The sequence below is a fragment of the Priapulus caudatus genome, unplaced genomic scaffold (genome assembly GCF_000485595.1).
Source record: "Priapulus caudatus unplaced genomic scaffold, Priapulus_caudatus-5.0.1 Scaffold259, whole genome shotgun sequence".
Taxonomy (NCBI): Eukaryota; Metazoa; Priapulida; class Priapulimorpha; order Priapulimorphida; family Priapulidae; genus Priapulus; species Priapulus caudatus.
The window spans coordinates 95,973-107,719 of NW_014577320.1; the positions used below are offsets into that span (position 1 = coordinate 95,973).

The window sequence follows — 11,747 nt, forward strand, 5'->3', positions numbered from 1 at the left end:
TGATAGCTACTATTAGAGATAGTATGTACAGTTATGAGCTCAAATTTACTTCTATTACATTATATAGTCTATTCCCAGGGTGGTTATAACAATTATTTCAAAAACTTGTTGGTCCCCTGCCTCATTAACTGTACCGTTATACATAGCATTAATGTCGCGCTCGTCAATTGTTTCTTATTGCACACTTCACAACGACGCTCCCCTGGTGTGTTTTTGCAGGATCTGGCATCAATGGTGAAGGAGTTGCTTGTTCAGTTCTACAAGGCCACAAGGTTCAAGCCTACACGTATTGTCTTCTACAGGGACGGAGTCAGTGAAGGCCAGTTTATGCAGGTCAGTGTAATGTCTCTAACTCAAATATTTATTACATCATTTCTAATGGTTATCAATATTTACTTAATTTTCATGTTAACATTACTACTAGTTCATGTTCTTACTAGTTATATAGTGACATGTGTTAGTGACTGCCTTATTAGTGAGCTTATATTGTTCATGCAAGAGCTCATAATGGGTGGAGTGAACAAGGATAAAAAACAACAACTGAAAAACCATGTCTTGGTTTTAGCAGAGTTAAGTAACATTATGCATATAGTTTATAGAAAATACTATTTTATTTTTAACCAGCGCTGTTTGAGTGATTCAACAAGGCCTGCAGCTTGTCCCTGCCGTGATCCTCGTTCATTACTCCTCATTCATTCTATCGCAAAGCAACGTGTTGAAGCAACCAATGAATTTTAACGAAAAATAACAGTATCAGTTATTGGCAGTGTCTATATGTATTGTAGATGAGAATAGACAAGTAAACAGAGCAAGCTGTTATGTTGCCACAGTTACAGCCTGCTTCCTTGCTTATGAGTAGGGGGCCACTGCTGGTAGATTGCGAGACTATGGTATCTATCTGTGTACAAATGCTTGTGATATATAGGTTGGTGCACCTTTACACACATCTAGGTCAGCTCAGCCAAGCTCAGGAATGTGGCAGGGACAATCGATTGGCAATTAACTGATTATTCACTTAAAAATAAGGGGGGCGCATTTGGTTCTAGCTTAAATTCGAGAATATAAATTTGTTTATTGGTCGTGTGTGTCACGCTGTCAGGTGCGGTGACGGTGTGGTTAACTATGCGTTGCAGGTTCTTCAGCATGAGCTGCGAGCAGTGCGGCAGGCCTGCATGTTGCTGGAGGTCGGCTATCAGCCGGGCATCACGTTCATCGTCGTGCAGAAGCGCCATCACACACGACTGTTCTGCGCAGACAAGCGGGAGCAGGTGAGTGTTCATAATCGCTCTGTGCGTGCGTGCGTGCGTGCGTGCGTGCGTGCGTGCGTGCGTGCGTGCGTGCGTGCGTGCGTGCGTGCGTGCGTGCGTGCGTGCGTGCGTGCGTGGTGGTGGTGGTGGGTGAGTCGCGTTGGGTTTTAGTTTGCTTACGCAAGCCCACCTGAGTTTAGCCACTGTGTCGGGGATTACTTGAGGTGAACGGAATAATGAATAGCATCAATCGAGGATTGACATCAGCATATGTAATTTATATTGTAATTTGTAATTTGCAGATTGGTCGCAGTGGAAACATACCTGCGGGCACGACGGTGGATGTGGGGATCACCCATCCAACAGAGTTTGACTTCTATCTCTGCAGTCATGCTGGTATACAGGTGAGAAGTTCAGGATGATTATGCATGTTACCATAGCTTCCATTTCCTTGCTCTTACATGTTTTATATTATCTCGGTTCAGCTGTGTGATGGCTTCAGTTTTTACATATTGAGTACCAACAATGTGTGTAGGGTTGTATGGGAAAAATGCAGCCCGAGTACACACGTGCTAGCTACTGAACAAAATGTTTGATTTAGTGCACTGTAAACACATAGCTGCTATAGGCATATCCATCTGCATGACATTCTCTTGTGCTTGATTTCTGTTTGTTACGAATGTGTTTCAGGGAACGAGTAGGCCGTCACATTATCACGTGCTGTGGGATGACAACCACTTCTCAGCTGATGAACTGCAGCAGCTCACCTATCAGCTGTGTCACACATACGTGCGCTGCACGCGCAGCGTCTCCATTCCAGCTCCAGCCTACTACGCCCACCTGGTAGCATTCAGAGCACGATATCACCTTGTGGAGAAGGAGCACGACAGGTGAGCGTGATTCATTGTTTGTATTTACTCGCTTGGTTCAAATTTGATCATATCGCGGGTGATGTTGTAACATTTGTGGCGCATTTACCATTCGTTTTACTGAGTGCTAACAAACTATGTCTTTGTGTTATTAGCTCCAAGTATTCGCCAGGATACAGCTCTGAAGATGCATCTGAGTTGTAAGTATTAGTTATTATGTTGTCGCCTATTTGTGTTTTCATTGAGTTTCATAACGAAACTAATCTGCTCACCTGTCTACGGATTGCAATGGCGTCTGTCTAACAGACCATTTTATGTGTTCAGGGAAATGTAGTTTTGTAAGGTAATTGACAGCCGCACGTTTGCAAACTAAAAATGTCCACCATTGTGCAACGAGAAAGGAGACCGACTTGACATAACACTAGTCATTACCGCCTGCAGTGTAGCTGGCGCCACTTGCTGTGACACGCAACGTTGTCGGTTTTTTTTTTTTTTTTGTCGCTGTAATGTGTCTTGACCTTATTGCTGTATGTGATTTCTGACTTGCAGTGGGGAAGGTAGCCATCAGTCGGGAAGCAGTGAGGACCGGACACCGGCATCGATGGCACGTGCCGTGCAGGTGCACGTTGACGCTGGCAAGGTGATGTACTTTGCCTGAAGTGCTTCAGCCGGCCCCTAGCGACTCCTGCATGGAGCGCAGATATACGATGCGCGGAGAGAGCGTGCGAAATCCATATCTGACGACACGGACGGATGAAGCAGCAAGAATTGGTATTGTGACCTGAGTGTTGTGAGTGAGGAATGTGTGTGTGTTATGGTGTGCATTGTTGGTCGACTGCCGTTTTAAAAATGAAATTTGGCATCTTAATTCCACATGTTGTATATGTATGTGATAGTTTGTGTGTACTGGGTTAGGAGAATGCAATAAACGGGGTTGAAAACTGTGGGATTGCCCGAAACTCCCATATTTTATTCAGTTTCCGAAAGCGAACCCTAACCCCTTTAGCAGTTTTTCACTATTTTTCAATAATCATATATCATGAGGCCTGTACTTTCTCTCCTTGGCCTTTAGTCTCCTCTCTGGTGCATGTTGGCATTCCTTGTACTCTGGGAGCTCAAATAGGCAAACGTGATATGGTCAAACTGTGGTCAGCGTGTCAACGATTTATCTTGCCGAATCCTAACGATCATAGACAATGTGGCAGACTCCCATTCACGACGGATGCACCAAATTCTCTCAATGTGCAACCAGTCTACAAATTCAAGAGATGAAATCCAGTGCGATGCAATCCAATCCAATTGCCAATGCATTTAAATCTGTGGAAATCGCTTAGCAGTAAAACTGACACACTCTTTTTGACATTCTGAGAGGAGTCAAAGCTGCAAGGTCAAGGTCGGTCAAGGATCGGTAATATAGTTGTTTAGATCTGATCTCTGCAGAAAAATGGCTGTGAAGAGTTTTAAGTATTTTATTTTATCACATCCTATGATCATGAAGTGCTGTCTTTGACTCTACAATCAAGTTCCGTATCGAAGGCTGTGACCTCTACTTGACCTCAAATGTTCCCCACTGTCTTGTAATGGTAATAATGGAGAAGGTATTAATATAAACAGAGACTGATATTATTTTTACTATAAAAGATCGGTTGTAAGGATGTCCATGAGACATGAATACTGTGCGCAAAGTGATGTTGAGCGATTATGGGTAGGAATAGATTACTGATGGCACAATGTCTTAGGCCTGCCATATTACTGTAGTCATTGTGGACCATTTGTTTTAATGTCACGTCGGGATCGCGTATAAGGTGAACAATGCCTGCAGTGCCATCAGAAATATGTAGCAGATTCTAGACCACTGAAGGTTTTAATAACTCTTTTGACATCGGCATTGCTTAAAGGAGTTTTTTGTGTAGGTGTGTGGAGAGCTGTAGCCAGCTGGTTACTTCAATTACCATTCAGGCGTGGCTCTAGCACCTGTGTGTGATCTCGTGTATGAATCATTGTAATGAAGTAATTGCCTAGTTTGTAGTCGATGGCAAGATGTTGAAAATTATAATTTTGTGCACGTTAGTGTAATGTATCTTGTGTGTGTGTGCGTGCGTGCGTGCGTGCGTGCGTGCGTGCGTGCGTGCGTGCGTGCGTGCGTGAGTGTGAGTGTGAGTGTGAGTGTGAGTGTGAGTGTGAGTGTGAGTGTGAGTGTGAGTGTGAGTGTGAGTGTGAGTGTGAGTGTGAGTGCGTGTGCGTGCATGTGTGTGTGTGTAAATGCGTGCAAGGCTGTCTCGTGGTGGCTTGAGCTTCACGAAACGGTAGCTAACGTGTTTCATGCAGTTAATGTGGGCTGTTTGCCCAACATTTCCCCACTCCGAACAACCCCCCCCCCCCTATTCCTCAAACCGAACGGATTAGTAATCGTAGTAATCTCGTCTAATCGACGAAAGTAGTCTCGTCAATAATCAAGCGTGTGAGCGTATCTGCGTCTAAAGAGTTGCATTTCATTGTAAAAATACAGGTATATATATATACAATCCAGTACAGTGTCACTTGCTAGCTGTGCGAACCCGTAACAAGCCATATTTGCATCGTGAGTGTTCATGATAGGTGACTCTGATCATAGCCAGGTGATAGTTTTCGCCTACCGAACAACATACGATAGCAAACTGTATAAATGATGATAAGTAAACGATTATGCACTTTGGAAAACTTGGTGGACACTGCATCGTTGTCAGTCGTATTTAAACGGTTTGTAGAGACAGGAAAGGTGGATAAAGCGAGTTCTGCTCAGCGAGCTCTGCAGTGAAGAGCTAGGGCTGTCAGTGCATGTGTGTTTGGTAGCCAGATGGTGTCTCCGTTCCTCGATGCATTGCACTTTTCGAGATGCGTCTCAGGCTTGTGGGAGTGCGGACCGCCTCACGAGCTTCTAGGTAACATTGTTACATATCATGCCTCGATCGCCACCTGCTCTTACCCCACATATCAGTGATAAGATCTGACGATTGTTTTGACAGCAAACGATATTTATACGATAGTTGATGTTTTGGTGGGTAAAATCACGGCGAATAACTCGTAATAAACCACTAGTTAAGTAGGAAGAATCATAAGACGAACAAGTTTATTGCTAATATAATGTGTCCAGTAACAAGGAAGTGATATATATTATGTATATGTATACAAGAAGGAATGTGGACGTAGAGCTATCTAGTCTTGGACGCATGCACTGTTCTGCCAGTCCCTGTCTGTATATCAAGCCAAAAATTAAAATGCATGCAATCGGTGTTTTTTTCAGTCGGAAGTCTGTTGGTGTTAACTTTGTGCTTTCCCACCATTAGGCAACGTTGAAATTGGCCGAAATTTTCGGAGGTGAATTAGCCATGTAAATCACTTAATCAAATTCAATAAGGCAAGTTATCAATTTTACGAAAAGTGTTACTGTTTTAATTTTGTCGTCCTTCTAAATTGGCAATAGAGAGAAGCGCATTCACTGCTTGCTATTTATTCCTGTACTAGGAGACTCAAGTTATTGAGTGAAGCATTTAATTAATGGGCACCGACCAAAAAGGGATAGCTGTGCGTTCCACCTTTGATAAACACCAAGCTGGAAAATATTTCCCATATTTATTGATATAAATTTGCTGATAATTGTATAGTTACACGCACTAGCCTATAATATATCATTTTATCATCAACTTTTAACCCCCTCCCAACGAACTTAAGTGCGTACTCTTTTACGTTGTACATGTGCGGTTTTAATTTGGCTGCCTGTGCGCGCATACTCTATTGCACCCAACTGTAGTTCGCCACATGCGCGGATTCGGGCACGACCAAGCCAGTCATAGCATCTCAAAGTAACTACAAATGAAGTTTATGTCTCCGATATTGTGCCCTCTATACAAGGTGGATAGCCCCAGTACTGAAGTCCAGTACAGTATAGTACTTGAATGATGTGCGTGCAGGCTAATTTTTTTAAATAAAGACATAAATAACAGAACATACACTAGGAAAACTAGTTTTCGTTTATTAACAGACTGCTTTAAATTTATAAATTTCCTAACAACGTAATCACCAGATCATGAAAAATCATTTCAGAGATGTCAGTATTTGCTGATGCGATCGATCATTCACCATTTTATCGAATATTACTGATATGTACATCTAATGTGTGCATACAGTCGGTAGGTCTTAGTGATTGGAATATATTTTACACATGATTGTCTGGCGGCATGGTTTGTCTTCAGTGGTTAGTGCATATGCCAGAAATGAATGTTTTATCTTGCATAGCATAGTCATGTTTTAGTTTCGTTGTTACAGTCGTTTTAATATTGGTGATGTATACTAGGTCACACACTATAACGACAGTTTTTGGTGGCAGATTTTTTTGGGGGTGACAATAATTATAACGTTTCGCTATAGAGTTGTGTAATCATGCTGTAAATAAGGAGGCCACAAAAATTTGTTGTAGAAGATTTTTTCAGGACCCGTTCATCGTGACGTATATAATTTCACCGTGAGCATGTGGTCACGTTCCGAATTGTCCATACGAAGTATGAGAAACGAGCGGGAGAGGTTTGCTTGTCGCCAGTTAGGTGGCGCTGTGTGTTCGTTCCACGTCTATACGCGCGGATAGCGACAAATAACGCGCCGCGATGATTTTAGTCGGTAGTGGTGCATTCTACGCGTGATATGTATAGTATACCTGGTCACTCCGTTCTGGTGAATTACACGGGTACTCTGAACATGCAGTACCCCTGTAAGTTTGCCAGCGGAAACACGTTTGACTTGTGTGTGCCGCTGTGTTAGGAGGAGGTAGACTGTAGTATGCACCCGATGTTATAGCGAGGCTCGAGTATGGGCGGACTGTTGGATGAGTAGGCGGAATGCTGCATATCACCTGCGGATGCTGTGTATCGTAGGGATGGAAGGGGGGGGGGTCTCATAGCACCCAGGTACTGTATTGTGTGCTTGGACAATAGGAATGTGACCAAATGTTCTCTTTCACATTTATAGCCACTGAGTGCTCGTATATGCCGTTCGGCATATTCCAATGAAGAGCCGGATATTCATTTCATTGTCAGTTTTTTCAGTATTTTTACATGGCTTAACAGTAATTTGGAACTGGCCAGCTCAGATTGATACGTATACGCATCTTCTCAGAAACTAGCGTCTCTCCACGAACCATGTAGCTTTTATATTTGCGATTGTCTTGATGTGTTATTCGGGGGCAAAATTATATACGATAGGTTGGATGGTGAGCATTCCTTCCTTATTAAAAATAGCTCGTTACAACGTGAAATACTGAAATACGTTAAACACACACGCACGCGCACACGCGTATTGATATATATATATATATATATATATATATATATATATATATATATATATATATACATACACACACAACTGGTAACAATATTGTGCCGTGTAAATTGGATCCGACCAGGATGTCGCAACTCGTACACAATTATAAATAGTCGAGGCGCCACCTACTGCCCTGGCGGGAAGTCTCGAATGTCCCGACCTCTGTTTGACGTGTTGTTGGTTGAAAGTAGACGCAATGTTGATCGTAATAAATTAATAAATCGATTGTTCTTATATATTACACAAACACAATCCACATATGAATGTTTACTGCCTTTGGGAAGTGCGATTGTCCAGGGTTCAGCCTGGTGGCAATCGTCATTTGAGTCCGTCACCGGTATTTTTGATCACACACAAAATTCGTTGAACCTGTTCGTAGTGATATTCTACTATTCTAACAAAACGTGCCTAAATTAACGAATCTTTTCGTTTGATTCTTTTAGCTTATCCGCGCGCCTATTCCCAGTTGTAATTAGTCCGCCCTTTCATTTCATCTCTGTCCACTCAAAACCAATAAAATCAGCAATACGCAGAGGCGGGCGGGGTAGAGTTTGCTATTGATGGCAACAGAATTTACGCAAATATTGCTATATTTGTTACTGGTTAAAGCGTTAGTTATAGAGCAATATCTATATGATCGATTGTCAAGTGTTGTAAATTTTGTAGCAATATTTCTCGATTATTAGCAATATAGTTGTAGAACGCAGCGTGCTCTATCGTTTCGTCCTACTTGTTGTGAATTTCCCCCCCATTTTAATCCAGTGTGTTCTCGAATGGAAGCGTGCTGTGACATTGCCACTATCTGAGTCACATAATCAGCGGCGAAGCCCCTCTGTTCCGAATTGCTGACTGCGCGCAACTGTGGCCTTATCGTTGCTGTCGCGGTTTACTAGGAGGCGGTCCATAAAATGGTACAATCGCGTGCGAACGCAGAACACGTCGTTACGAACCAGTCGACGTGTCACCGCGTGCAGCTGAATGGCGCGACGCACGCCAACGTTCTCCACGTGTAATACTGTCACGGTAACTGTGTTCATCAACCTGCCCTCTATGAGTGGGCCTGCTCACAGTCGAGGGCTGCCTTCACCACAGATCGGTCATCCCAAATATTTATGACGTGCAGGTTCTGTATGCACGGAGTGGTCGTTCCGCACGCGTTCCTCTGATGAGCCGCAGGAACTGTTTGTAATGGTTGTCTTTAACTTCTTCGTAGTTGAAGACATAGATGTTTAGAAATAAAATCACCCGTGTAACTGTACGGACTGTCTACGATTTTTTTTATTGTACTATACGCTGCCTTTTCATACATTTTGCTTGTATATTTTTGCCGTTTTTTTACATGCTGCAAGTACTGCCCAAGTAGTGTAGTATATAGTACATCAGCCCACGTGGAGCGATCGCCCAACTATCATATTTACATAAAAACCCATGTTTACTGTAATTATGCAAATGCACCAGAAATAACGGACCGAATTAAATATGAGCGGTAGGAGAAGCGTACAAATATGATGATAATGCCGTCGGATCTTTGATCTTGAATAATACACCACGCTATAAAGTTCGTTTGTTATACACAAATTTAATTAGACGTAAACATAATATTATATACGGCATCGCTCGCGTTTTATTAACAAGCGCTAATTTTTGGCATTCATTAGCTATACCATTGCAAGAAGGGCCCGCAGTATAATCGTATTAATTATTGAATTATTAACCGCGTCACGTGGAGGTATAGCGATACGGCCATTAGGTTTATTACTATTTTAACCGTTAATTCGAAGCGGCATTGTATATTATAATATTGCTAGCGCGTGTGTTCTGCGCTCAGTCTTTCTACCACAAATTTGGAAATACGGCGAGTATTGTACACATGCGCTTTGAGCTGTAGGCGATGAGAATCGAGAACGCAACAACAGAAAGAATGGTTTTTACAATAATACATACATTTTATCAGGAGTATAGTATCTACTCCTGATTTTATATAACTGCATCTATACTTACTGACTGTTCTGCTTGTAAACGAGTTTACTAGTTAACTACTGCTCCTAGTTGTGTCTGCATGTCTTTAGAGATTTTCGTAAATTGTAGAACAAGTTTGATACTGGACAACCAATTTCAAATTATATCTACAATATTCGCCATTTCTGAAAGCAAGGAACGAGCACCTATATGATAGTTCTTGACGACTCAATTTTGTCATCAGATTGACGCAACATGATTGTATTTTAAGCATGATTTTTTAATGAAACGGATTTACGCTTCCTAAATAATATAATGTAATCACTATTGTAATACAGGTTCGTTTTAGTAGAAACGTTCGCGTATCAATTACGTGATAAAAAATGCGTATCAAAAACACATCTGACATTAAATTGCGACCGTCTGGTGCCTCCGTCTTTATATGGATACGCACATATACACACATATTCCTATATATATATAGCGAAATTAAATGCGGTAATAGTCTTACTGCCGATCGCAATATCCGTTCTTTCTCCTTATGCGGAATGTTGACGGGTTGGCAGACGCTCACGCAGGTGATGGAATTCCTGCTGTGATAGTCGTCTGCTGCGTTTCTTTGCGGACTGTTGAAACTCACTGCAGCGTGCCTCGTCGCTGGCGTCCGGGCACTGCTCCACCCCGTCACAGATCCAATCCCACCAAATACACACGATATTATCGCCGCACTTTACCTTCTCCGGCGAACACGTGAAATTCTCTGCAAAACAGCACGAGTTGTGACAGTAGTTGCATACCCTAGTTGTTTTTTGCATATTCTGTAGAGCATTACGTATCGCCTGCTATGTATTCCATCAAGAGCTAATAAATACCTAGAAATATAGCCTATATAATATAACCTATAAATAAATACCTATACCTAAATACTAAATAGGTATTTATTAGCTCTTGATTCTATTTGAATGTGATTAATCCAGCGACATATTGTTCACTATATGCAAAGGCGAAATGTTTGTTCGAATTCATAACGGGATTTTATTTCAACATTATTAAACAGGAACCTTAACGGGGAATAACTGAGACTCGTTTCTACAATTAATTCACGGAGACATACGGCAATTCCATTCGTCGCTGCCGTCGGCGCACGCCATGCGACCGTCGCATCGTAACTCCTGGAGATAACAACGCTTCTGGTCAGAACAAGGTAGCGACACGTCCTTTAGGCAGAGCGACCACGGCTCATTCTCATTCTGTAGCTGTAGCATGTGACCACGATCGAACTGCCATGCGGCCCTCCTCTTGGTTTCTATGTAAGTTAACTACAGTATTAGCCTTATAGAGTTTAATTATCGGTGTAAGCATTCGCATCTTCGAGTACGCGCTACTTATGTATTAATGCTGCTAACGAAAACGTGATTATTTAGTATCATAGCACAAGGGTAATAAGAGGGAATAAAAACAAATTGTTTTCTGGTATACGGTGACCGCTAGTACACTACTAATAGTACGCATTTATCATTCACGCGATGGGGTAAAACTTTTACTGTTCATAGTATTTATTAGTAATTAACATATATGATGTGTAGGTGAGAAATAGCATGAATGCTCTTGTGTTTTCGGAAAAGGTCAATGGTCGATAGCTATTCATATGAGCTGCATTCATATTACAACGCGCACGCCGAGTTCGCGCGCGCGCGCGCACAAGACATCCACACGACGCGTGTCAATTATCAATGTATACCGCAGTTGGCCTCATCGCTTCCATCGTTACAGAACTTTTGTCCATCGCATGCGAACACGTCCTTGTAACATTGGTAGCCGTTTGCACACTTCTGATAGCCGTCTATACACGGATGGGCGTCTACATGTAGAAAAAACGGAAAGAATACACAGCATACATATACTGAGCGTAATATATCCATGCTATAAGCGCAATCAATATCTGTTCCTGGACACCGGATCTCCTCCTAAACTCTCTTTGTCTCTCTCTCTGTCTCTCTCTCTCTCTCTCTCTCTCTCTCTCTCTGTCTCTCTCTCTCTCTCTCTCTCTCTAGAGTGTAAAATGGTTATCCGCGTTGAATTATTTCTACCCGGCGGAAAAAATAGTTTATGCCCGGTTGAATATTTCTACTAACCACACACGCCACGCACCACGCCACGGCACATAGCAGCACGCACGACGCACGATCGCAACACGCCACGCACAGACCACAACACACACACACACACACACACACACCCGGACAACACGACACACACAACAAACACCGCGCGCGCGCGCGCGCACGAACTACACGACAGGAGAGAGAAAGAGGGG

At 42.5% G+C, this 11,747-nt stretch overlaps 2 protein-coding genes across 9 annotated transcripts in view; one reads left to right on the forward strand and one right to left on the reverse strand.

Moving 5' to 3' along the window:
• LOC106808201 (protein argonaute-2-like) overlaps nucleotides 1-8,729 on the forward strand; it is a 34,905-nt gene extending 26,176 nt beyond the window's left edge. For all 8 annotated transcript variants that reach the window (XM_014810809.1, XM_014810805.1, XM_014810802.1 and 5 more), the window contains 6 exons: nucleotides 220-333; nucleotides 1,134-1,268; nucleotides 1,550-1,651; nucleotides 1,938-2,137; nucleotides 2,272-2,316; nucleotides 2,666-8,729. In XM_014810809.1, the coding sequence (XP_014666295.1) occupies nucleotides 220-333; nucleotides 1,134-1,268; nucleotides 1,550-1,651; nucleotides 1,938-2,137; nucleotides 2,272-2,316; nucleotides 2,666-2,774 (705 nt within the window). In that variant the 3' untranslated portion in view covers nucleotides 2,775-8,729. The remainder of the gene's footprint in view (nucleotides 1-219; nucleotides 334-1,133; nucleotides 1,269-1,549; nucleotides 1,652-1,937; nucleotides 2,138-2,271; nucleotides 2,317-2,665) is intronic.
• Nucleotides 8,730-9,969: 1,240 nt separating this feature from the next.
• Nucleotides 9,970-11,747, reverse strand: part of LOC106808184 (low-density lipoprotein receptor-like) — a 3,665-nt gene continuing 1,887 nt past the window's right edge. The window contains exons 2-4 of the mRNA XM_014810787.1: nucleotides 11,172-11,291; nucleotides 10,545-10,736; nucleotides 9,970-10,190 (exon numbers count right to left, since the gene is read on the reverse strand). Of these exons, the coding sequence (XP_014666273.1) occupies nucleotides 9,970-10,190; nucleotides 10,545-10,695 (372 nt within the window). The 5' untranslated portion in view covers nucleotides 10,696-10,736; nucleotides 11,172-11,291. The remainder of the gene's footprint in view (nucleotides 10,191-10,544; nucleotides 10,737-11,171; nucleotides 11,292-11,747) is intronic.